General features: G+C 42.5%; 2 protein-coding genes across 2 annotated transcripts in view; one reads left to right on the top strand and one right to left on the bottom strand.

Moving 5' to 3' along the window:
- The window catches only part of MTOR (mechanistic target of rapamycin kinase), a 112,173-nt gene that overhangs the window by 37,344 nt on the left and 48,804 nt on the right, over positions 1–26,025 (top strand). The window contains exons 27-28 of the mRNA XM_044667737.1: positions 919–1,081; positions 1,208–1,353. Of these exons, the coding sequence (XP_044523672.1) occupies positions 919–1,081; positions 1,208–1,353 (309 nt within the window). The remainder of the gene's footprint in view (positions 1–918; positions 1,082–1,207; positions 1,354–26,025) is intronic.
- On the bottom strand, positions 7,220–13,904 carry ANGPTL7 (angiopoietin like 7). Its single transcript, XM_044667738.1, has 5 exons — positions 13,333–13,904; positions 9,257–9,357; positions 8,737–8,931; positions 8,006–8,204; positions 7,220–7,641 (listed from the first exon to the last, which is right to left on the bottom strand). The coding sequence occupies exons 1-5, from the start codon at positions 13,700–13,702 to the stop codon at positions 7,472–7,474; spliced, it is 1,035 nt and encodes a 344-aa protein (XP_044523673.1). The 5' UTR covers positions 13,703–13,904; the 3' UTR covers positions 7,220–7,471.

The raw sequence follows: 26,025 nt of genomic DNA, 5'->3' as shown, positions 1-26,025 counted from the left end.
TGACCTAACTCCCATTTCAGACTTTTGATTCAGAAAAGCTTACTTCCCCTAATTGGTTCTCCATCACCTCCTGATTTCATTCTTCACATGAATGTTTTCATTGGATTCCCCTACTACTCCTTCTTGCCTTCCCCATCCTTCTTTGCAGAATTCAAAATTATTTTGAGTTACCAAGTCTTTCAGAGTTCCTCAAACTGTCCCTCTTTGATCTCTTACTGATCATCAGAAAAGGGATATAGGTAATCACAGTGGCTACAGAAAAAGGACTAATCTTTTGGAAACACTTCCTACTCACTACCCTCCTCCTCCCCCCAATCTGTTGGGATTAAAGGATAAATGGAGGAATCAGGAACTCAAGAGCCATCCAGGGGATGGATGTGGTATCAGTTTTAAATAGATCGGTCTTTGAGATGAAGTTCCATAATTGTTAAGGCCTTCTAAGGAGCTACCAGTCATTGGGGAGAGTCTTGGTAATCCTCTTGAATCCTGTGGATTTGGATTTGATTCTAATATCTCATGGTTCTTGGGTTCTGGCTGTAACTCTGCTTGGAACCATCCAAAGGTTCTGCCTATGTTTATAAAATCAGCAGCAGCTGCTGTGTCTCATTTCCTAATTCCTAGAATTTGGGAATTGATGGACTAACCCTGAGGTCCCTCCAGGCCCTTTGAGGAGTCTGTAAATTTCCTTTGAAGACTATAGCCTATATGCTAGAAACTTTTCTCCCCTCTCTTCATTGATTCAATATGATAGTAACCAAGAAATATCTCTGAAGAGAAATCCTCATCACCCATTCACCATGCACATGTATCACCCTTGTTTCCAGGCAGTCACATTGCCTGTGCTACCTCCTGTCAGGGATACCAAGAGCATATAAGCTTGTGGCTGATTTTTCTGATTCCTTTTTCTCTGCCTTGCAGGGACCTTTTTAATGCAGCGTTTGTATCTTGCTGGTCTGAACTGAATGAAGACCAGCAGGATGAGCTGATCAGAAGCATTGAATTGGCCCTGACATCCCAGGACATTGCTGAAGTCACACAAACCCTCCTCAACTTGGCAGAATTCATGGAACACAGTGACAAGGTAAAGCCATCCTTTCCCATTGTACACACAGGGTGGCAAGGAGCCAGCTGGTGGGGAGGGCCACCCAGTTAGTCCTTAGCCTTACCCACCATCTTTCTGATGCTCTGGGTCTCATCTTTCTTCTAGGGTCCTCTGCCACTCAGAGATGACAATGGCATCGTCCTCCTGGGGGAGCGAGCTGCTAAGTGTCGTGCATATGCCAAGGCATTACACTACAAGGAGCTAGAGTTCCAGAAGGGCCCCAGCCCTGCCATTCTTGAGTCTCTCATCAGGTAGGCCATTAGCCTGCTGCCCTTTTGGATTTCTCTTTCCTCTTCCCTCACTGCCCTGGTGCCAGTTCATTCAAGTAATTTCACTGCTTTTGACACACTACAGGATCTAGCCAATACATTTGTGCCCAGGGAAATTGCAGATGGCACTAACCAATATTCCCACAAACTTGTAATTCTGGGTCCACTCAGCACCTGGGCTCCCATTGTTTTCAATCCTGGGCTTGCTGGCTGATGAAATGTATCTGGAAGCAATTACAAGCCCATCTCAGAAAGAATGGGCAAGAGGGACTCCATGTGTTGCTGATTATATGCGGATCTATAAGGCATAAAAACTGTTCCTGGCCCCAGAGGTAGAGCCAAAATGGGGTGCTTCAGCTCAGTGCAGAAAGAGCTGCTGTCATAATATGCACCATTGTAGTACCATTGTCAGGAGTACTCTGCATGATTGGGTTCTGTTTGCATTTTTTAGGTTTGCTTATATGGGTTCCTGAGTCCTCTGCCATTTGAGTTCTGAGAATGTATAATCGTATCTCTGGTGTGGCTTCTACCTCCTCTTATAATATGCCCCTAAGCCTTCTGTCTGAAAAGCCAAGGTGGCATCATAAATCCCTTAGAGTGGTGAGACTGCCCTGTAACAAACGGACCGTGGTAAGAGAAAGGTTTTCTACTCCTGAGCATTCCCAGAGAGTCTTAGTCCTCAGGGACCAAATTCTCTTTATTTAAATACCAACTGCCATTTCCTTACAGATAATTTTAGTTGAGAGAAAACAATGCCCAGCTAATAAAAACTTCCTCCATCACACCGAGGAGCACCTGGTGTGCTAGTGTGGGTTGTGAAGTGATGTGTCCTTCACTTGGATAGTTGGTTATTCTCCTATTGGCTATGCTGTTGGGCTTAGGGAATGGACTTTTAAGAGGGGTCAGGATGGAGAGAGGTTAGAGAAAATGGGAATTAAAGCTAGTTTCTGCCCAAAAGAAGTTGTTTTGTGGGGTCTCCCAGTACCTTATGAAGAACAGATTTTCCAAGAGTTGTCACCTATGAGATGATGCATCCTGGTTTCAAAGTAATACATGGAAGGAATATAAAACATGACTCTTCTTTCTTGTTCTTCTGCCCAAGCAGCCAAGAGGTTTATTCTTCCCCATGCAGTGTAGTTGAAACTGGGCAAACTTAGTGACCACATGTACAAAGCTTTGTATTGGCTCCTAGGCTAGCTTCAACCAACTTCCATGTCACTGCCACTGGCATTATCCCCCAACCTCATGAGGCAGGTCTACCTCCTCATCTGCCTGGCATCCCTGGAGCCTTTCTATCTTCCAGGAAATCTGTAAGATATTATTGATAGAGATACAGGCTTCTAGCAGGAAAGGGTGGTCTGCGTGCTGGACGGAAAGAGCTTTAAGAGGCTATTAAGGCCATCCCCCTGCTTCTCAGGGCAAATATAATGGAAAGGAAATTCTCATGTTTGGGGACAAAATTGCTATAAGAGTTTAAGCTGGAGATGGCCACTTACCTTCAGTTTGACCTGCCTTAAACTAGTCTCCTGCAGTCTTTCGGCTTTTCCCTCTTTAGCCTATAGTAGTTCTTAGTGTTGCTTGTTTTGTATAAGTCACAGGCTTGGCAGTATTCTTTTCCATTATGGTTAGCAGCATGACCCAACAGGACAAGCAACATTTGAAATGCAACCCTTAGGCTGGAGTTAACACTGAGACCTGTGAGGCTTAAAACAAAGAAATATAAACCAGTTAAAGTCATTTTGTCCAGGGGAATTGTACTCCACAGAAAATTTAGTTAATTTTCCATTTGGTAAACGTTTATTAATCACCTTTTATGTGCAAAGTAGAGAAAAGCAGCTGTGTGGAGCATGAACTTCTAGAGAGCAGGCTGCCTTGGCTTTGGATCCCCAGCATCTTGTACAATTCTTGGCACCATAGTAGGTATTTCATATATGTTGGAATTGAATTGACCATTGGACAGATGAAAAGGGATAACTCTGAAGAATGGAATCATTTTTTTGTTTCAAATGAGGTCTGGAGCCTCTGCCTATTTCCACACTGGGGAACAATATTGTGCCCTCCCCACATGGTGTACTTGACAATTCAGCGTCAGATATCAATCAAAACAAACACCCAGACAGGAAGCCAGGCCAAAGTCAGCAACTGAAGGCTAGAAAAGAGTACACCGGGGGAAATTGCTTCATTTCTATGGAGGAGTCACCTTTACTGCCCTGCCTAGTCTAGACGTGTGTGTGGTGGCAACCAATCCCCTATCACACATTTCTAAGGAGAGAATTGGTTGGCCAGATATGGTGGCACACACCAATTACCCCTGCCAGCAGGGAGGTGGAGACTGATGGATCACTCGAGCACAAGGGTTCTGAGCTGAAGTGGGACTACCATGGATCAGGTGTCTGTACTACATCTGGCATCATGTGGTGGCATGCCTCCTGGGAACAGGGGAGCTACCAAGACACCTTGGAGGGAGAAGCCAGTACAGGTCAGAAACAATCACTTCTGGGTTGGGATCATGCCAGAAGGGGTTGCTGCCCTTCCAGCCAGGGTGAGATAGAGAAATCTCAAAAAGAATAGAAAGTAACAATGAGAGGTAGCTGATCAGAAGAAAAATTTTTTGATACCTTTGGAACAGGCTCCAGGGGACCTTCTTGCCTGCAGAAGTAGCTGCTCCTAAAGGTCCACATCCATTGTCAGCTATGGGATTGGGAACATTTTTCTAATTTTCCAACAAAGTACTTTCCCCTCCCCTTCCAAGAGAAACTTTCTCCCAAATATATAAGCAAACCAGACAGGCCAGCCTGACCTTGCTCTGGGTCCAGTGAGGTATAGAAAAGGAAGAAGAGAGATTATGCCCTTTGAGGTCCATGGATCCTAAACAACAGAGTCCATTCTTTCTCTCCTCTTCTTCCTTCCCAATCTTTTGACTCTTTCTGTCATAGTGTTGGTATGGTTGTTGCAGAGCCTAATGATTGGGTTTAGAAGTTTTCTTTTAGAGTGTCTGTTTCCCAGGAGGCCATTCCTCTTTGCTCTCTTTATTTGCCTCATCTCCCAGTAACCCACTGATATCTCAGTTCAACTCCATGGCTTTCCAGTCAGAGGATCAAAGTTGATTCCCTCTGATTTCCAAAGGATAGTACATTACAGGTCTGTAAATAGATAATATTAAGCAAACATTGGATTCCTTGAGGCTGGTTTATTAGAAGCAGGGCTGACCATGTTTAAGAAGGAAGGATGACTTCCTAAAGAGGCAGAGGTTGATACAGCCTTCTCACTCTTGACATGATTTTATTCACTTAATTTTTTATAATTTTTACCTTCCATCTTTGAATTGATAATGAGTATAATTTCTAAGGTGGAAGAGCAGTAAAGGCTAGGCCAGATGGTGAACCTTTTAGAGCCCGAGTGCCCAAACTGCAACCCTCACCCCTCATGTGAACCATTCCTTCCTGCCCCCCTCCTTACCCCAGAGGGGAGGGAGGAAGCACTCCCATTGGGCTGCTGGGCAGAGGGGTGAGTATTGTGAGAAATACCCTCAGGAGCAGGGAAGGGAAGAGCCCCCTCTAGCACACATGACATAGGTTCACCAACACGGAGCTAGGCAATGGAGGTTAAGTGACTTGCCCAGGGTCACACCAGTAGGAAATATCAGAGGGCAGATTTGAACCCAAGTCTTCCCAACTCTGCACCCAACTTTCTATCCATAGAGTCATCTAGCTACCCTGAACTAAAAGAATAAACTAAAATAAAGAACTCTTCCTCTCCATACCTTAACTTTCTTATGTGCTCAGAAAAGGTGCTTATTTATTTGCAAAGCATTTTAAGACAAAGTGGTGAAAGATGTAAGAAATTGTGAGCATAGACCAGCAGTAGGCATTGAAACAGAGGGGCACCAACAGCTTTTGTCATCTACTGCCCACGGTAGAAAGGCCACACTGGCACTCTTATTATTATCATTGCTGGTCTTTCTGTGCTTTCTCTGTTTCTTGGGTTTCTTTGAATACTAGATAGGACTTAAAGGTTCTTGACCCTTTTTCTAAATGGCAGCAGTCCTGACTGAGACTTTACTGGCTGTGTGACCCCAGAGAAGGGACATAACCTCTCTCAGCTATTGTTGTTATTGTAGTTTCAATCCTCTGATTTTCCAGAAAACTTTATGCCATGCTGTACTGAAAGCAAGCTGGACAGATAAAGATTAGAAATTTAAGGTTACATGGGTTTAAAAGTTTATTGCAGAGACAGAAAAATATTGAAACATTTAAAACACAAAACAAAGTTTTTACAAAGTCAGATGCCTATATACAGTATGAGCCATGATACCATCCTTCTCCATCCTTCAGCTACTATTATTAGAGTCAGGCCCCCATTTGATCCCTTCTCTTAATAAATGAACAAAAATAGATATATTAACTATTAACATTTTTAGGCAGCGAGGCTGTTTTCTGAAGGAATCTGAGTTCACTCTTTGGATCCTCCCATCTAAGAAAATAAAATATACTGTGATTTCAACCTGTTAATTGCTTAGCATCGTTTCCAAGCCAGTAACATTTAAATTAAAAACAAAGATCACATCCAAGAACCAAACTTGCTATTTACAGATGACTTAAGTACAGTGAATTAACTTAAGCTTGCTTTCTCCCTCCAATATCAAGGTTCCATAATTCTCATTGGCTTGTAACCATGGTAGTTATTTTTAATGATATTGTTCTTTTTGTCAGCTCCACTGCAGTGTGAAGTCCTAAATCAAAACAATATGTTCTCCCAAATTTGTGTGCACGTGCATGTGTTCATGCTTCTTTAAACATTTTTAAAATGACAGTTTTGAGATAAAGATAGAAAAATTATGGCATTATGGAACATCTAACTGTTTGGGGTTCTAGTAGAACTTTAAATTGCTACAAGAAATCTGTCTACTTCTGCCTTCTCTCCCCAGAGCATCTCTTACTATATTTTTGTTTTGGTATAATTGTGATATGAAATGATAAAATAGTCGCTCAGCTTTCCAATTTTTCTTGGAATTTTTGGAGACTTAAGTCATAGCCTAGGGACCTTAGACAAGTTGCTTAACCACTCAAGGCCTTAGTTTCCTAAGTACCTGGAAAAAGGGCCTCAGACTAGAACCAGAATTTCGGAGCTGGAAGGTTCTAGATAATTTCTAAGAGCCCTTCTAATTTTAAAGTTCTCTGACTATAATTCTTGCTCCTTAGTTCTGAAGAATGAGAATAGCTCTTTCTATATTAAATGTCTGGGCTCAGATTACTTGGTTATCCATTGGACTATGGTGAAATTCCTTGCCAGCATCCTGTGTACCTAGCAGTTCTTTGATTCCCACTTAGTCTTATGAGAGCTTCTAATAGTGACCTATGCATCTTCTCTCCAGTTCTTACCTGGATCACTCTGTGTACCTCATTCTTTTTTGTACTCTATTATGATTGAGGGCAGGAAGGTGAGTTGCTGAGACTCTGATTACAAGGTCCAATTCCCTGGAGTTTTCTTTGAGCAGCTAAGACTGCTAAGGTAGCTCACCTTCAACAGAGCAGTTACTCTGTTAAAGAATTGTTGAGACCAAAAGCAATTTCACTGGGTTTTGAAATAGGAACTCTTTGCCATCCTCACCTTATCCCCAACCTTGGTATCTCTCCTGAGGTCTGAAATAATACAGTTCATTTTTACAAGAGATTTGTTTTCTGTCTTCACTTAATCATGGCCCTGGAGAAAGCATAAGGTACTAACTCCTGATGATTTTCTCCTGAAACATGAATCATGCAGGACAAGAGAGTGGTTTTAAGCTACTGCTGGTTCAGAAGGCCCAGGTTAAACTAAGCCAGTTCTGACCCACTGAGAAGAATGCCCTAAGAGTTTTAAACGTCTCTCCCTATCTGATGTCCCTCCCTGATGCTGGTACGGATCTTGTTAATGTTATGTTGGTCTTTGGCTGAGCCTGACAAGGCTTGTGCTTTTCTAGATGAAATGAGTGATTTCATTGGTGCTTGATTACAAGGTGATTTCCCATCCCTACCCCTATCCTACTACCTTATTGGTGCCCCACCCCAACCTTATTTGTCTCCTAGAACTTCTGCATCCCTCTTATAGTACAAGCTACTTTTTAGGGTACAAAGTCTTCAGGGCGGATCTTCATCTCCACCTTCCTGAGGGAGTAGCTAGAGCCATGCCAGCCATACCAGGTGATGCCATCTGGGTGCTGATTGTGCTCACCGTGGCGATAATAAATCCCATTAAGGTTGGAATCTGTGCAGCAATTATACCAGTATCCACCTATCAGAAGAAGGAGGTTAATTCTAATAAATTCGTGTCGTTTATTCAAGAGGACACCCAAATGATCTCTCTCTCCCTCCCTCAGTTTCCCAATTTGTAAAATGAGGTCGGACTGTAAGAACTTTAAGGTCCCTTCTAGCTCTGATGCTTCAAGCCTAAGTGTATAGAGTTTAGATGATATATGAAACTGGCGATATGAAATATTAATTTTGAATAGCAGTAAGGATGGTCTGTATCAAAAACATTAAATCCAAATGTCAGTTGTTCTGTGATATATTCCACTCTGTCTACTCAGCCAGATATATTCCACTCTGTCTATCCCCTCCCTTTCATCAGGATTTGCTGCCCTCCCCTCCCTCTTTACCTTTTCTGAGTTGGACACAGTTGTCTAAGCACTTGTCATTGTCCTTGTCCTTGGTGCTGAAGGCTGTGTTATTGTGATAAAGGAGAGCATCCCGTCCTGCATTGCCACTGTAGTTCCCCACAAAGAGACGGTAACTGTTTAGCTCATTGCTCAAGGTAAAGTGACTGTACTCAGCGAAGCGTACGTCACCCTCCCAGTCCTGGTGGAGAGAGGAAAGAGTCCTATTTAAGAAGCCTACTAGCAGCCATTTTGTAAGAGGCTAAGTGAAATCTTGGCATCATTTCTTTTTTCCTTAGGCATGTATCTTTTCTGGCAGAGAATCTATGAAAACTTGGTTATCACTCTTCTTTCCTTAACTGGAAGTCAGGAAACCTGAGTTTTAAACCTAGCTTTATTCCTGGATTTAGCATTTGACCTTGAGCTATCCTCGGTTCTCTGTTCTTCATTACCCTGTCTGTGGAATGTAGCTCATAATCCATTGTTGCTGTCTCCTGCTCAGGGACATCATAAGGATGAATGTAAAAATGTAAACCACCATCTTGGAGGACTGGTCAGTACTGCAGGAATACATAGATGATTTAGTCTTAAAGGGAGCCATTCCCTTGACCAAAATAAGCTCTTTCATAAAAATAAACAGGACCCAGCCTCACTGACCATGTGCCCTGCCTTCATCCTGGATCCCTGCTTTCGGTCTGTTGGCCTTACCTTATAGAACCTGTTCTAGCAATTACCTCCATTTCAACTCGGAGAGTAGTTGGGCGCCTGGATAGCCGGTAGATGTTTTCATTTCCCAGCCAGAAATCCCCACGAATGTTGCCAAAACCCACTTTATATTGCTTCCAGTCACGGTGAAAAGAGACGAGACCACTTTTCCGTCTCTGGATAACAGTCCAGCCACCACCTGCAGTCGTCATGTCACAGAATACCTGCAGAGGACAGGGTGGGCCAGGCTTAGATTGGTTGTCTAGCAGACATATATTTATGCACAAAAAACATGTGATTCATATTGGCAGCTTTGCTGTGTAAAGATCCTTAGGCCTTTCAGAATGCCTCCCTTGGCTTGTCTTGACCAAAAGAAAATCATGTTTTGGGAGCAGCTACAGAATATTATGTTAGCTCTGTTTTATATATTTGGTGTTCTTCCTATTTTCCATTTCCCTCTCTGAGGCCGTGAATAATGTCTGCTATCTCTATTGAGGTGGGAGCTTAGGAGGAATAAGAATGTTGGTAATGTGCTTCAAGATACCTCACCTCCAGCTCAGGGCTTCCCAGGAACTCATCAGCAGGGAGCTTATACACTCCAGAGATGCGGTAATTCTTCTGGTACAGTGAGGAACAATCATAGACAGCATCTGTTTGAAAGTGGAGCAGAAACCACTGGGGTGAGCATCTCAACACAAAGTGTTCGCTTATTCTGTGACTTAGTTTACAACAAAGGAAATCACATCGGCATTAATTAGGTGAAAAGTTTTAAAATTGATTTGAGCATGATCTGGTGCAGGTGATGAGGCAGGCAGCTGTAGGGAAGTGAAGAGTGAATTGACCTCGGCCCCAGGAAGATCTGATTTTACATTTCCCCTCTGACATATATTGGCTGTGTGTCTGTGAGTGAGTCACTTTATCCCTCTTCAGTGTACTAGACAGTTAAGATTATGAGTTGCACAGACAATGCTAAGTTACTTTGCTAAATGGAATTTCCTAGTTGTTTATGAAATAAAACCAGCTCCTACTCCTATCCCTATATTGGTGGTTGAGATACAAAAGATTTTGCCTTGGCTAGGTTATCAATAGACTCTCAGACAAGTGGTTTGAAACCTTCAGAAGCAGATTCCTGGCTGTCAAAATAGAGCAGGTCACAGAGGTTGCTGTTACATAACAGATTCTCCCACTAAACAGATTCTAGGATGCAGCCAGCAAGTTTTATTTCTCCTGCTGGTGCCTGCCTCGAAGCTGTGCATACACTGTAGATTTGCTTCTAGTTGTGGCCAAAGCAGGCAGATTTCTTGATTTTACATGAGATTTTTCTTTTCTCCCCCTCTCCTACCCCCACCCCACCCTCACATTTAATGTATTTGGATTAGGAGTATATCTTTTCAGTGCTAACACAGACTTTAAAATGCCAAACCTCTCCTATTAGATTTTCAAGTGTTCTAAACACCAAGTGGAAAATTTCTCCCCAGTGAATTCAGTATCAAATTAAATGGAGAAGCACTGAGATGCATCTCTTGTTTATAAAACAGGGTGCATCCTTGACTAGCTAAGAGGAAAAGGTGTCTCAATGGCATGAACCATCCTCTGTGATCAGGAAGGGCCTGTGTCCTACATCATCTGCCCTCTCTGTAGAGGGTAACAGCTAATGCAAACCACGGCCACAATTACGGGAGATGGATTTCACGCTCTTTTAAAATCTAATCTCTCAGCCACTTAATACCCTAATTTCTCTCGCATCTTTAATAATGCCAAGCTCTTAGGCCACAATGAAAACACCTTTAGGTTAACTCTTTGAGATAATGTCAAAACCAAAGTGCACTGGCTAGATCGGCCTCCTCTAGTCTGGATGAAAATGATTTTTAACTGCCCTTGAGGATACAGCTCACCTTTATACACTTAATCTTGTATCATTGCCCCCACTCCCCTCCCTGTGTTGGCCAGAGCTGAGAGCGTCATGGGCAGGACAGTGGTCCCTGAGAAGAACCTGGAACCCCATGGATCCTTTTGATGTAGAGGGTCTCATTCTGTTGACTCTACAGAACCCAAAGCATGGAGATGATTAAGAGAGCAGATAATGATGAGTATGTGCACAGTGCTTCATATTTTGTGAAGTATTTTTACATAAATTATCTCAATCTACTTAACTTCCTTGCAGAACATATGGGCATGTTGTATAAGAAGGTGGCTCTCTTGGTGAATCTCTTTCCACTAGCCCAGGGATTGACAATGATGGAATAAAATAAGAAATCTAGGGGCAAGATATATAGCAGAAGAGTGAATGAGGTGGATTCCCAAGGACACTGACACTCCACATCTTTCCCCTGAATGCCAAGATGTCCCTCTTAGTGTTTCTATAATTACCGAACTAGCCTGATAGGAGTCCTGTGTGTTTGTTAGGCTTTGCCAGCCCTTTTCCCCAACAGGGACTTTTCCCACTACCCCCAGAAGGAGTCCCCAAACCTTTCCAGCTTTGACAGTGAGTGCTTCCTGTGTGGTGGGGCAATAAGTACTAAGTACTGCAGATACAGAGAAAGGCAAAAATGTAGTCTTTGCCCTTGAGGCACTCACAGTTAAAATGGGGGAGACAGAGGGCAGCTGTGTAGCTTAGGGGATTGAGAGTCAGGTCTACAGATGGGAGGTCCTGGGTTCAAATGTGGCCCCAGACACTTCTTAGCTGTGTGACCCTGGACAAGTCACTTAACCTCCATTGCCTAGTCCTTATCACTCTTCTGCCTTGGAACCAATACACAGTATTGATTCTAAGATAGAAGGTAGGCTTTTTTTTTTTTTAAATTTTAAATAAAATAAAATGGGGGAGACAACACCCAAAGTATAGGCACAGGCAAGATGGAGAGAATAGGCAGAAGGCAATCTCAAAAGAGATGGCACTAGGGGAGGTGATGTCTGGAAAAGGCCCCTTGCTATTGATGGGATTTCTCTCTCAGTGATTCCAGAGAAGGTACAATTGGTGATTGGTATGCACCTTCTCTGGTTAGTTTATTTTTCTATGACATGGCTAGCAGAATGAGTTGTTTTTGTTTTTCTTAAATCCTTATTTTCCATCTTAGAATCTATACTAAATATCAGTTCCAAGGCAGAAGAGTGGTAAAGGCTAGGCAATGAGGGTTAAGGGACTTGGCCAGGGACATACAGATAGGAAATATATGAGGTCAGATTTGGACCCAGGACCTCTCATCTCCAAGCCTGGATTTCAGTCTACTGAATCATGTAGCTTCCCCTCCTAGCAGAGTGAGTCTCAAAGGGCTAGAAAGGAAGAAGATCTAATGAATGTGGTATTGTCAGAATCCTCCTGCTAATTAGCATTAGTACTTACTCTTCTGTAAAATGGCCTGAAGATACATAGGCAATCACAGAGAGGAGTTTAGGGTACAAATGCTTGGAGATGGCTTTTCGCATGTCAGCCTGTTTTTAAAAGTTTACAAAATTCTTCTGTGTTAATACTTTCTTGAGCCAAATTGAAACCAAAGAACCTTTAGAGTTAGCCTCCTATTGCAAAGTTGTTTCTTTGTTCTTTGGTCCATAATGAACATAATTCCTTTATTATAAAAGAAAGATAGCAGACTCACAAGAACCCTGATACCTTTGAATTGATATTCACTTAGACTGAGCCAAACAGAAACTGTCAATCATTTTTGTTTGATTATTTAAAACCATGCTGTGCAACTAAAGCCCCTAGTCGTCTTCTTTATTGCATGAAAGTAATTCTTGTTTCTCTAAGACATTTACAGAAGAGTTCAGATTTTGGCAGGAACTAAACTGGAAAGATCAACATAACTAAAATCGGAGACTGATTACCAAGGACTTGGCAACTGTTAATGGATTATTTCCAATGCAGCAATTCTCATAGACCATCTCATAGGTTTTAGAGCATGCAGACTTCATTGAGAGATGAGGATTCAAGGGTGTCCCCCTCCCCAACAAAATTCGACCCACACAAATCCTCCCCTCTAGCCCTTTGTTCATTTTGTGGGTGAACTTAGGGAAGAGACAGGAGTAGGAGAGAGAAGAGTCTTTTTAGTACTGGTACATTCTGAATTCAGAGGCTAACTCTAAAAAGCTTTGGCTCTCTTTGATTGACCACATGCCAGTCAAAGTGGACCGACAAGAAAACAGAAGGCCATGGATCTCCACCAGCAAATAATTACTTCCTCACCACAAGAAGTATTAGAGATCTAAAATAAGAATTTTCAGAGAAACATTGCTTCCAGGACAGCAAATGACTAAGTCTGGGTATTGCCGGTTTCTTTATGGAGATCAAGTCCATATGTAAGAAAGCGACCAGGACCTTTGTTCTCTTACTGACTTGATGTGTGACTTTGGTTCCATCCCCTCACCTCTCAGTATAGAGAAGGCCATCATGTTTGCCTCTTTCTATCTCACAGTAACATGAGGGTGAGGGAAATTATGCAGTTACTGGGAATTTTTAAAAGAAAGTAGAAAAGCAAGAGACTTAGCCAAGCCCCTATATAGAAGTGCCTATTCCCCAATGAGCACTGTCTTCTACTCATTCAGGGGATCTAGAGTTCCTTGCATGAGGGAAGCAAGGAACCCCACAGCTAATTAGAGCTTGAGAGAAGGGGCAGCTTTCTTCTTACCTGCTGAAGTCTGGGTGACTGTCTGGGCTGCCTGGAGCTGCATCATGTCAATCTGGTTATTCAGTTGGGAGAACTTGCTCTCAGCTTCCGTGAGGCGTGTGGCCATCTGCTTGGTGTGGCTTTCCAGCTCCATTACCTGCATGACCACATTGACCCAGTCGCTCTCCTGCTTTTTGCTCAGGACCCCTAGCAAGCTAGTCAGATTGGCAATCTGGGCCTTCAGTCCCCTGGATTCCTCGCAGCACATAGCAGCCTTGAGTTGGGCAGGTGTCTTGCGCTTTGGGGGCTTCTCTAATGATGCAGGGTGACTGGTGAAGGTAAGAGTGAAGATGAGGAGCCAGACCAGAGAGCAGAGAGTTATGGTTGGCATTTTGTCAGAGGACGACCCTTTCTGTGTGGGTTTGGGATTCTCGAGAGCAAACTGTTGGAGATTACTAAGAACTATTGCAAATTCAAACCTTAAATTGGCTCCGTCTTTCTTTTTCCCACTGCTATCTTTAGCCTCCAGTGATCTTTCTTTTCCCTTCCCTCCAAAGTTCAAGTTCCTGAGGGTGAAACCTAGTTTAAGTATTCCTTAATCCTCCTTCTAAAGCCTTTCATTCACTACAGACCCAGCATCTTAAATATCTTTGCTTTCCATACCTCCGCCCTCACTGTGGCCCTGGTGCTAGCCCCTCCCACCTCATCTTGGAGGATCAGGTGCCTATGGGTGGAGTCATACAAACTTGGGCCAGGGGAAGGGGGAGGAGGGGAGGATGGAGGAAAAAAAGACTTGAGTCTGATTTTTTTGCCCGAACAATCTCTGGACTGAAAGGGGACTGGAAATTAGTGAGTTTCCAGTTAGCTTAGTCTTCTGGATTGTGACCCTGCCAACACTGGCTCTTCTGTATTAGAGAACAGGCTGGGGTCAGAAGAGGGTCTAGATCTAATTCTAAAAATTATATAAGGTGAGGACATGGGGAATCCAATTTGGAATGAGAATATTCATCCGGGAAGTCCTGTGAACATAATTCATGTGTGTTAACTAGAATTATTACTCTTTTTATTGCATTTCGGCAGAGCATTGAATGCTTTTTTTTACTGAATTGGTTATTCCTTTTTTTGATCATCACTTCCTAGACACTAAAATCCCTGCTCTACCTGGATCTTAACACTGTCTTATGCTTGCTTAAACATTTCTCAGCTGCCTCTCCCTGTAACTTTGCTAGAAGTTTGAACTAGAAATCCTGGAAAAATTGAACTTGGGGGAAACTTGGAAAAAATCTCCAAAACATGAGATTAGAGACCAATTTTTGAAAAGACAAATTGCAATTTGTCCTATGTGCCCTTCCCTTTTGATATAATTTTTCTCCTTTTATACTTAATATCTCCATGGGAAATAGGGTTTGATTGACTCATTATTTTGCAAAGCGTATACAAAACTGGAATGTGTCTGAACAGGGATCTTGTTTTAGTGCAGAAAAGAAATCAAGAGTTGTAGATTACCATGACAGGTGGTATGTTTCAGGCATACTCTTAGAGATCATCATGGCCAACGAACAGCCTAGGCCAGCAACAAAGAAGTTCATCAGCCTAAAAAAAACTATTCTCGGTCCTCCCCCTAGTTGTTAGTGTTCTCCTCCTTTTTCAGGTTACCTTGTATTTGCTCATCTGTTTACATATTGTATGTTCCCTAATGGAATGTAAAACTTTTTGAGGGCAGAAATTGCATTTCAGTTTTTGACTTTGTGCCCCTAGTACCTTGCATATAGTAAGCACTTAATAAATGTTCATGAAATTTTGTTAAGTACCCTTCAGGATTTTCTTTTTTTCCTCTTCCTCTAAGAGATAGTAACTCTACCCTATCCCAGAATTGCACCATTGGCATTTTAAGAAGCTTCTATAACAGAAATTATTTTAATGTTTGGTTGGGATGCCTTTTTTAAAAGGTTCAGGCTAAGTGAAGGAAGAAAGAAGGGGTCATAGTAGCTGTATATTAAGACATATTCATTTGAATCAATCCAGAAACAGAGGGAATGAGCATTAGGGTAAAGGCCAATAGAAGCAGAACCAAAATGGAGCCTGTCATCAGACTTCAATTATCTAGTGATGGCGAACCTTTTAGAGATGGAGTGCTGGTCCCTACCTCCATACCACCCCACCCCCAGACAGACTGCCATGCCCACCCACCCCGTGCCTCCCAGCCCCTCCCCCTTATCCCAGATAGGGGAGAGAAGAAGTATTCCCATTGGGCTGCTGGGCAGAGGAGTGGGTGAAATGAGGAATGTCCTTAGGTGCATGGAGAGGGGAAGGGGAATAGCTTGAGTCCTTCTGGCTTTCTTTCTTTCTTTCTTTCTTTTTTTTTTAATTTTTTTTTAAACCCTTACCTTCCATCTTGGAGTCAATACAGTGTAGTGGTAAGGGTAGGCAATGAGGGTCAAGTGACTTGCCCAGGGTCACACAACTGGGAAGTGTCTGAGGTCAGATTTGAACCTAGAATCTCCCGTCTCTAGGCCTGGCTCTCAATCCACTGAGCTACCCAGTTGCCCCCCCCCCCTCAGCTTTCTAGTAATGAACTCTGGCAGGTGACTATAAGCATGCCCACAGAGAGGGCTCTGTGTGCCCTTTTTGACATGTGTGCCATAGGTTTGCCATCACTGATCTAGATTATGCTGGACTTACCTCAAGTTCTCTTGATCCTTCTTTTCCTCTTGCCTTCTCTCACTGCCACACACCCCTCTTTATGTCTCTCTCTTCTACTTTTCTCTCTCTTTCTCTCCTTTTCCCCTCACTCCTACACCAAAGCAGAGCAGCTAATATTTTTTTTGACTCCCTCTAATGACAGTTTCATTCTTCATAAGGTATTATTCCCCAATGAGAGGAATGTCTATTCCAGTCTGATTCTCACCAATAATGAGGTTTTGGGAGGGTAGAAACCAGGGAAACCTTAGGAGGAAGTCTTAGATCCATCTTAGAATTTTTGAAAGAAGAAAGGAATGTTTGGAATGGACTGAGATGTGGACAGGCTGCATTTTGAGAGAGTGAATTTCAAATAGTTAAAATGTCATAAACTAAAATTCTCTTAGAGAAGTCAACCTAGGAGGTATAGTAAGTTTTCAAGAAAGAAATTCTGTTGTGAAGGTACAGTTGTGAAGAAGGAAGTTGTCTTTTTTAGAAATGCGGATGCACAGGGAACTCACTGACTTAGATCTTTAAAAAACATGTATGTGTGATAGAAGCAGTGACAAATGACAAAAGGTGAATGTGAAGTATGGAATAGTTTCAAGAATATCAGGAGAGCTAAAGATTTTAATGAGCTGAGATCGATAAGGAAAAATAAGAGCCACAAAAAGAATTTTTTTTAAATTATCTTGGGGGGACCATAGGAAAACACTCTACTGTTTAGGGTGGGCAGGTAGATAACAGCCCAACAGAAAGACACTCAAGTCAGTGCTGCACAACCTTATTTTGATGGCATTTGTTTTCTTTGCTAAGGAGGATGTATCTTGGACTAGAAAGACCAAAACAAAAGTGGGTCATCAGGAGTTGATACCCAGAATGCTTAGGGAGATAGAAAGCACTTAGCTACCTTTCAGTTCAATGCCCTAGGCTCCAATGAAATATATCCTTGGTTACTTTTTGTGAGTGTTGACACACTGTCAGTAATCTCAGAAAGATCATGGAGAGCAAAAGAGATACCATGGAACTAGAGAGGGTAAATGTCTTAATTTTCAAAAAAAGGGAAGGGGATAGGGTCTGAAAACCATAGGCCTGTGAGAATATCTTTGATTCTTAGCAAAATTCTAGAACGCATTTTTAAAAGGATGATTGCAAACCATCTAGTAAAGGAAGAGGGGATTACAAAAAACCAGCATGCCTTCATCAAAACTAGCTCGTGACAGACTAAGCTCATTGCCTTTTTTAACAAAATTTCTAGATTTTGTAGAGCAGACAGTTTTGTAGATGTAGTTTACCTAGACTTTATCCAAGTTTTTAACTCCTCCCATAGGCTTCTTGTGGGAAAGATAGAGGGATATGAGCTGGATGATAGTATAGTTAGGTGGTCATGGAAACGAATAACTGGACTCAAAGAGTAGTAATCGACGATTTGATATCAGCTTGGAAGGAGGACACCAGTGGAGTCAGTCAGCAAACACATCTCAATCACTTACTATTTGCCACACATCATGGTGAGTGCTGGAGACCCCCAGGAGTTGACTTTCCAAGTACAAGATGGATAGGCATGACTGAACAGATCAACGTGCACAAACAGTTTCAGTATGAGTCAATCTAATACAGATGCTGAACAATCTTAGATAGCATTAGAAGATGCATAGTATCTAGGACTGCAGAAATAGTATTCTCCACACTGGCCAGACCTTCACTAGAGTATTAGGTTCAGTTTTGGTTAACAACTAGCAAGCATATTTAGATGCTAGAGAGCATCCATGGAAAGGCAGCCAGAATGGCAAGATGCCTTGAGAGCTTGATATGAAGGGATTGGTTGAGAAAATGAGGGATATTTCCCTTGGGGAAAAGAAATCTTGCAGGAAACATAATGATATATATATATATATATCAGTGGTTCCCAAACTTTTTTGGCCTACCACCCCCTTTCCAGAAAAAATATTACTTAGCGCCCCCTGTCACATACTATCACTGTCCCCTTACAATTATTCACTGCCCCCAAATGCACCTGTGGCCATCACCGCTCCCTCTGGATTGCTGCAGCACCCACCAGGGGGCAGTGGTGCCCACTTTGGGAATCACTAATATATATCTTTCAAGTGTTTGAAAGGATATCAAGTGGAAGAAGGATTAGGCTTGATCTGCTTTGCCCCAGTAGGCATGACAAAGAAGACTACCTGGTCATTGCAAATGGGTCAATTTAGGTTTAAGAGGAAACTGCCTCCTGAAAGTTGGCATTGCCCAAAAGGGAAATGGGTGGTCTGCCTCCAGAAAGCATGAGGTTCTCCTCACTTGGGATTTTCAAATGCTTGATGATCACTGCTTTTTCCTGGAAAAGATCATTGAGATCAGATATTAGACTGATTGTCCTCCAAAGTCTTCTCCAACTCAGAGATTGTATTAATATTGAAAATCATGATATGTTGTACACATACCCCCAAAGTCAGACCTCTCACATTATATAGTCTGGGCCCTTTTCCATATCCAGAGCTTCTCTTCTAGGTTCAGTTTCATTTTAGGTCACCAGAGATAACCATAATAGGCCAGGATTGACCAGGTTGGACTGTTACCTCAGGTTTGATGTTAGAATGAAATGAGATTCTTGTGGTCCACTTAACAATTAACAAAAGGAGATTTTCTTAGCTATAACAGGGAAAGGACATTCAGAGCAAGGAAAGGAGTGTTTGTGGAAGTTATAACCTTGACTCAGCTGAGCCCAGCTTTCCTGTGCCAGTGTTGGTCACGCTGCTGGTCTTTGGTCTGAAACCTGAAGGAGGAGCTCTAGCTTTTCACATGCTGGTTCTTTGTGAACTCAGACCACTAATAAGCTATACCAGCAGCCCAGGCCTTATTCTTCTAAGCCAATTCAATCTTGAGGATAATTTCAATACCTTTTAAGAAAAAAACAAAAAAGTAGCCTAACCTCCATAAAATAAGGTCTTGAGATACTAAACCTAGCACAGATACTAAATGTGTTTTGTTTTTTTCATCTTAAAGAAAAGGCAAGAAATGAACAAGGTGCACCCAGGTATATTTCTTATGTCCCTGGGATGCCAGTGTATACTGACTGACGTGTGAAAGACTTCTTGGCAATTATCCTATAGCAGGCTACCATCACACTCAAAAGATACTGTTCAGAACTGGCACCCAAACAAGAATGCCTTTCTTAGCTTCTGTCAGCTTTGTACCAGCTTCCTGCCCATAGCCTACTTACAGTCAAATTGTCAGCCTACAATGGGGTCTTCCAAACTCCAAGGAGATAATTTCATTGATCTTCTTTACTCCAAATGGAATTATACCTTTTTCTACCATAATAGCATTTTAAGCACTAAATCCTCAAGTGATTGCCTAGCTCTTGCCTTTCAGAACTCCCGTTTGGCAAGCAAATTTAAAAGAAGGACTGGAATTTGTGACATATTGTCCATTTTTCCTCATCTTTTTCTGTTATCCTTCTACCAGGAAGGAGTTCTTAATGCCTTCTCATGCATAGGGAGAAAGTGACTCTCACCTGTACCTGCCAACCCTGTGGTAATCTTTCCAGGAAAGGTGATGAGTAGTTAGACCCTCTGAAGTATCACAAAACAAATGCCTTTCCTGACATCTGTTTCCTGGAAACAAACCCTTGATGCTTGCATAAGGTTCCTTTCAACAGTTGGGCTTTTCTTGAATTGCTGAAGGTTTTCTTCCCAACTTGTTTAGCTTGCCTGAATGTAAATAAATCTGAAAACTGGAAAAGTGAGCCAGTGAAGGAAACATCTCATGCCAGAAAATTAGGTTTTCCAAAGCAGACACATACTAAGTGTCCCCTCTTCTCTGCATTGCTCCGCACTTGAAAATTAAAGCCCTAGTTCTGAACAGAAGCCAGTCAAGTATTCCTGAATAATGGGAAGGAAGGGAGAGCATTCTTTCTCTTAATCCCTATCCCTGACTTCCAGTCAGCCTCTTAACTCAGTTGTGCTTTGATACCCATATTGCATATTTTTGCAGGCAAATTAAGGGAAATGGGAAATTTATTCTGAAGATCCTATGGCTCTTCCCCTTTTTCTCTGAAGTGCTATTAAATGACCTGTGGAAATGAAACTTATATTGCTTTCATTTTGTATAGAAGCATTCAGATGTTTCCCCGTAGTGTGGACACTTGTTCACAGAGGGTCTTGGAGCTTGTACTAGCTGGGAATGTCCTTGAGGTGGTCCATCTCACCTCTTGGCAAGACTTGTAACCTTTTCTTGGACATCTCTGAGGAGGAAATTGGATACGTTAATTCCTGTGTCTCCCAGTCCTTTAAAGAATATTGATTTCAAAGTAATTGAGATAAAGATAATTTGAGGCTCGGGTAAATGCCATCTTAGAGAATTTGCCTTTTTAATGGCTTTCAGTATGTACTTTGAGTTAATATTTGAACTCTCTTTTTCACATTCACAGCTTGCTTCATTGAATAGTGTCACAAGTATTCTGTCAAGGCTTTTTAGGCTGACAACCTTGTGAGGGAGGCCTAAGTCACTAAAGACCCTGAGAACTGTCTTTCTTCCGAGCTGCGGAAGACCAGAAGCTACTTCTGAGGAAAATCAGAGGGCAGGGAGTTTTCAACACCTGGAAAGGGAAGAAGAGACAGTTGGAGAGGGAGAAACATAGTTAGAGATGATGATATTTGATCACCTGTCCTAAATGTCCAAATTCTTCTTTATCTCTCCCATATTTCCTCTGCTTTATTTGTTCTTTAATCCTTTTTAGGCATGGAGAACATCCTTCTCCTAACCAACTCTTTCACAGACATTCTCTGCATACTCACTAGGCCTCCAAGAAGATTCAGTCTCTGTCCTCAAGGAGCTTATGCTTCAATAAGAGGTAGAAGCATATATATATAAATACTCCTGATCATGATATCTTAGAACAAAAAGATAGTTGTCCCTTTACTTAGCTTTCTCTTCTCCTGATTCCAAGGACAGTACTATTGGGAAGAACTGAGAGCACTTCTGGTAGACCCTGGAGTTTGATCTTCCTGCTTCCCTAGGTCCCTATAATAGTTCCTACTGTTAATTTTAGATTTATTATACTATACTATTATAAAATTATACTATCAGTCTTTTAGTGCCTAAGACATTGCAACCTTGGTTGTAATAAGTACAGGAAAAAGAAAATAGGGCAAGCTTTATCTCTGGAATAGGTGAGTCTTTCACCAACAATCTAAGAACATTTATGTACTGCCCCTCTACAGAGAGGGACCAGATGCCCCTGCCTTTGGAACCTCCAGAAATGTCTACTATCTCCAGCCAAAACCTTAATGGGAAGGTAGGACAAAGGACAAGCAGTCCCTGATCTAGGCTGCCCCCAAGGGTGTTGATGCTTCCCTCCGAGCTAGTACTTTGCCATCCTGTCTGAGGCTGGACTGAATGGAAAACAGACCGGTCATTCTTTAAGAATGTAACGGAACTTGAGACTATTGTGCCTGAGCAACCGATTAATGGCAAGGGAAGTTAGGCGGCCTGTGTGAAGGGAGCTGGAGCTGGACCCAGGACTCTCAGGAGACGAACAAAACTTACCTCACAGCATCTTAATTCTAAACATATGTTGCAAAGGTGTTGACACTGTGCTGTCTGCAAGAGTAAGACTGGATTTAACAGTTGCTCCCTGGCTTCCAGGAAAAGTACCCAGCCCTGTTCCTCCCTCATTCTGCTCTGCTCCCCCTCCTCTCTAGCACGGAGAGAGAGCTTTTGGTACAGAGAGGTGAGGATCTGTTCAGAAAACACTCATTTCTCTGCAAAAACACATTCCAGGCCTCTGCACTCACTCATTTCCTAGCCTGTCAATATGCCACCAATAATCAGTACCCCTCTTGAAAACTTCTCACTAGCAGAGAACGGAAAGGAAACTTTTTTTTTTATAACTAAGGCACAAGCAACAGATTGTAATTTGATGGCTTGAAGCTTCTAACAGTTAAATGCCCTCTATTCAGCCATACCCATGAAATAAGACCTTTTACCAATAGTCAGTAGACTCAAATTTATTTCTGGCTACTCCCAGGCTCCTGTAGGCTCATGATATAACAGTTTGCCATTATAAAGCATTTTTCAAGTCGCGAAGCAGACTGATATTTATATTGCATAATATATAATTTATTGGTGACACATTGCCTCAAGCCATCAAGGTATAGCTGTAGGGAAGGTGTTCTGCTGTTAACTGATATTCAGGTTAGAAGTTCTCTAGGCTCCTTCATTGTCCCCAGGCCTTTGTAGTGGAAGGTTGAAGTAGGTACATGGAGCTACAGAACCTTTGCTCTGACACAGTTCCAGGCTGCCCTGCCCTAGTCTCAAGCTCTGATCAAGTACTAATGGGAGAGCCTTCAAATGAACATGTGGAGCTGTCTGCCTCTGAGGAGGGTACCCAGAATGGTAATGGGAACCACCAAGTCATTGCCTGGTGAGGAAGCATCTTTCTCAAGAACAGATGTCAACCAGGTCTTGCCTGATTAAACAGTGCTTGTAATCCCATATGAAATAATAGGCCCTGATAGGAACAAAGCTTCTGGGATGGGTACCAGTGGCTTTCTTTTCCGAGTTCTTGTTTGTCTCTAGAATGGAAGCAAAGAACCCAGGATGACAGGCCATCTGCATCCTCTTGGAGATTCATTGTGTCAACTCCTTTTTCCTTTCCTTTCTTTTTCTGGACATCAGATTCTTGCCAACAATTTCCTCTAAGCTGAGAACACTTCATTTTCCTCTGGATGTGAAAAAGCAGCAGGAAAGAGGAGGAGTGGGGGGAGTGAAACTAGAGGCAGCACCAGAAAAAGGAGCAGTGCTCATTGTTGTAGAATAAAAGATAATGGCCAATTTGTCAGGATGTGTTGACAAGAAAGATAAAGTTGGAAGTAATTAACTGGCTGACACTCTGGGAGTGACGCGCCTGCCAATAGCTCCCTAAATCAGCCCGAGCCTGGGAGATGTGACAGGCGTTCATCATTTTTACAGCACGCCTCTGACAGGGCTCTCGGCTGCAAACCAAGCCAGCCAGATTGTGTTTCTTGACACTCAGAAGATGGTGCATCCACCTTGGGCCGGCTTCAGCCCCTCTGAGTCTTCCTTTTAGTCAGGAGATGCACAGAGGTGGCGTGGCTTCCCTAACTCACCATGAGGAACTATGTTCATCTCTAGGAGTCAGACTGCATCTTGGGCAGAGCTTCCCTTTAGATTAGGCGACTCTCTTCAAGACTTGGGGACAGTCCTGAATGTGAAAAATGAAAGCAGCAGTGGGCAGCCAGATGGTTTGGCCTTGAGAACACTTCACTCATTCACCTGGAATAGGCTAGGCCCTCTCTTCCTCTCTTTTTTTCTTTTCAAACCCCCCCACTACTGCTGTCACTTTTACATCTCTTCAAGACATTTTGACATATCTGAAATTACTGAAATAGGAAGGTGAGGACATACATCAAGATTCATTTGCTTCTGGGCCACTCTGGGACCAAACCTCAGGGAATCCATTGTCATTTGTCCAAGGCTGGTCACCTCTCAACAAATCTATTTCATCTCATTTCCAACAGCCTGGTAATTTGGTTCACTCAAAGCTTCAAGGACATAGGGTTCTCCAGCCTCAAAACCTTACAGAGGGAGCCTACCTTCTTTTCCTCAGTATGTTGGAGGGGAAAAAAGTGATTCTTTCGAAGTTCTTGACACAAATCAATGAAATTATGATCCTAGCAGACCCATGAGGCCTATTTTCACCTGCCTCTGAATTTAAATTGGGTTGCTCTGAGGATTTTCAATCTCTCCCTTGCTTTTGCCTGCAGTCTGCATTTAAATTGGTGAAATACATGTCATGTCACATTCTTCCCTCCCTGAACATTTCAAAAGCTCTCCCTTCACTTTCTCCCTTAATTGCTGTCTTTTCCCTTTCAAATCACCCCAATCAAAAGGAGACCAACTTGCCTTTCAATTTCTCAGGCTCTTCCTTCTTCTGATGTTACCAAAGGCCCAAAGAAGTGAATCGGCTAGCAGATAAAGACATTGATTTCTTCATATGGTTCATGTAGTGATAACAAAATGTTGTTTATAATATACAGAACAGAATGGGGTCTTAAGGAAAAAGTGCTTGCAAATGGTTGATAGCACCCACCAGCACAGAACATCCTGGGAATCAAAAAATTATGTCAGGATTGCCCCCTAGACTTAAAACTTAGCAGGATTGGAATCTCCTCCCAGTTTCGGGGTGACACCCCCTCAAAGTCTCCCAGTGTATATTTGGCAAGAGGGGAGAGCTCCAAGAGGGTCTCACCCTCATAGACTCTCTCTCTCTCTCTCTCTCTCTCTCTCTCCCTTCTGTCATAACATCGGGAACTGGCTCTTTTTATTGTTACACTTAGCAGGATTGAAATCTCATCCAGACAGTGCAGCAGTTCCCTAACACCTGGGTGGTATGTGCTTCCTGCTAAACACTGGGGAGATTCACAGAATTCTCACTTGACAGAAGATTGGTTGAAATATAGATTGTAGTCTACACTGTAAATAGCAGGGAGAGCCCAGGCCCAAAGACACTAGGGAAGCAAATAATAATGTCCTCATAAAAGCCTAATAGGAGCACCAGTAAAGCATAAGAACTCTCCCAGATGTGACAGTAACCTATCTGACTGTGGACTTTGCAACAGTGTTGGGGTTGATGTAAAACAGTCACTGCATCACTTAGTGCTTAATAGATTGAAGGTCATCAAGAAGGGTAAGGACTCTTGCAAGACATAGAGTTGAAATCTAGAGGAGCCATCGGAAAGAAATTACCAGGACAAATCACTGAGAGATAATTAAACATGATTCAAGCAACCCTTGGAGGAAATGGCTTAGGAAATCCACTAAAGGAAAAAGGATGGTTAATGATCTTTTTGGTTTCTCAAGTGGTGTGACTGATACTACTGCCTTTTAAAGACTGTCACTTCAGGCTCAGCTCTGATGAGGAAAGAGTGTATTTGGATTACCACTTACTGCTTTGCTAAGACCGTGAGATGTTCTGGCTCTCATCCTCCCCTTTTACAAAATAAAGTGCCAAAACACCTTGCTATGAAAAGCATGATGTCAAACTTAGGTCATTAGGAAAGAAGAAATCCTGTTTGCCAGTATTTCAGATGAAGTGTAGTTGAAAGGAGTACCGTAGGTCAGCCTTTTGCATCTGAAGAGAGTTTGATTCATTGTTTCACTTTTTTGGATGTATTGAATCAGTGTATCATTAAGTATGTAGAAACAAGGTCATTTTGGGCATTCTTGTGTATGGTGGACTGGGCTGGATGATAGGGAGGAAAGTAACTTAAGTGTGGTCCTTCCTTAGACATATAGAATCCAAAGCTCCAAGAGAGTGCCTCTTCCCTGCTTCATATTCTGTGGAATTGTGGCAAGGATAGCCCCTGAAACTTCGAGAAGTCAATCAGGCTCTCTGTATTTAATAAAGCCTTCTTTAATGAAAATGAAGTCCCTAGGAGCAGTTTGTGGTTCCATCTGTGTACTTATATGTGTCCATGCCTGCCCTCCCTGTCCTTCCTGCCATCCCAGTGAAAGATTCTCCAGTCTCTTTTTCTTTTGTCTCCAATCTGTACGTGTCAAATGGCACAACTCTTTCCATCTTTCTCTAGGTTTGGCTCTGAGGTTATTCTTCTCTGGACAATTGTTTTCTCTGTATGTAGATTGACAGACCAGGAGAGTCTCAGCCAGTAGCACCCTGCAGCAAACAGTACCCCTGCCCTAAATCAGCAGCGAGAATCATCAGGTACTCAACAGCTGCTGCTTCTCATGATACCTTGCTATTGGAATCCTTTTAGCCTCAACATCTTTTAACACAAAAAGCCCTTGGGAAGAATCTCTTGCTTTTCTGGCCTTTGGGAGGTATACACCAGAGAGGGAAGCTATTTTTGGAAAATTTGGTGTGCCAGTCGTTTTTCTAAACCCTGAAGCTTTGGGGAACCTGCTAAAATTTTTCTCTCCCTCTCTAACCCTCCCTCCTTTCTGTTTCTCTCCTACTCCCTCTTTTCTATGTGTCTTTTCTCCCCCTCTTCC

The sequence above is a fragment of the Gracilinanus agilis genome, chromosome 3, assembly GCF_016433145.1.
Source record: "Gracilinanus agilis isolate LMUSP501 chromosome 3, AgileGrace, whole genome shotgun sequence".
Classification (NCBI taxonomy): Eukaryota; Metazoa; Chordata; class Mammalia; order Didelphimorphia; family Didelphidae; genus Gracilinanus; species Gracilinanus agilis.
This window is presented reverse-complemented; position numbering and strand designations above follow the sequence as displayed.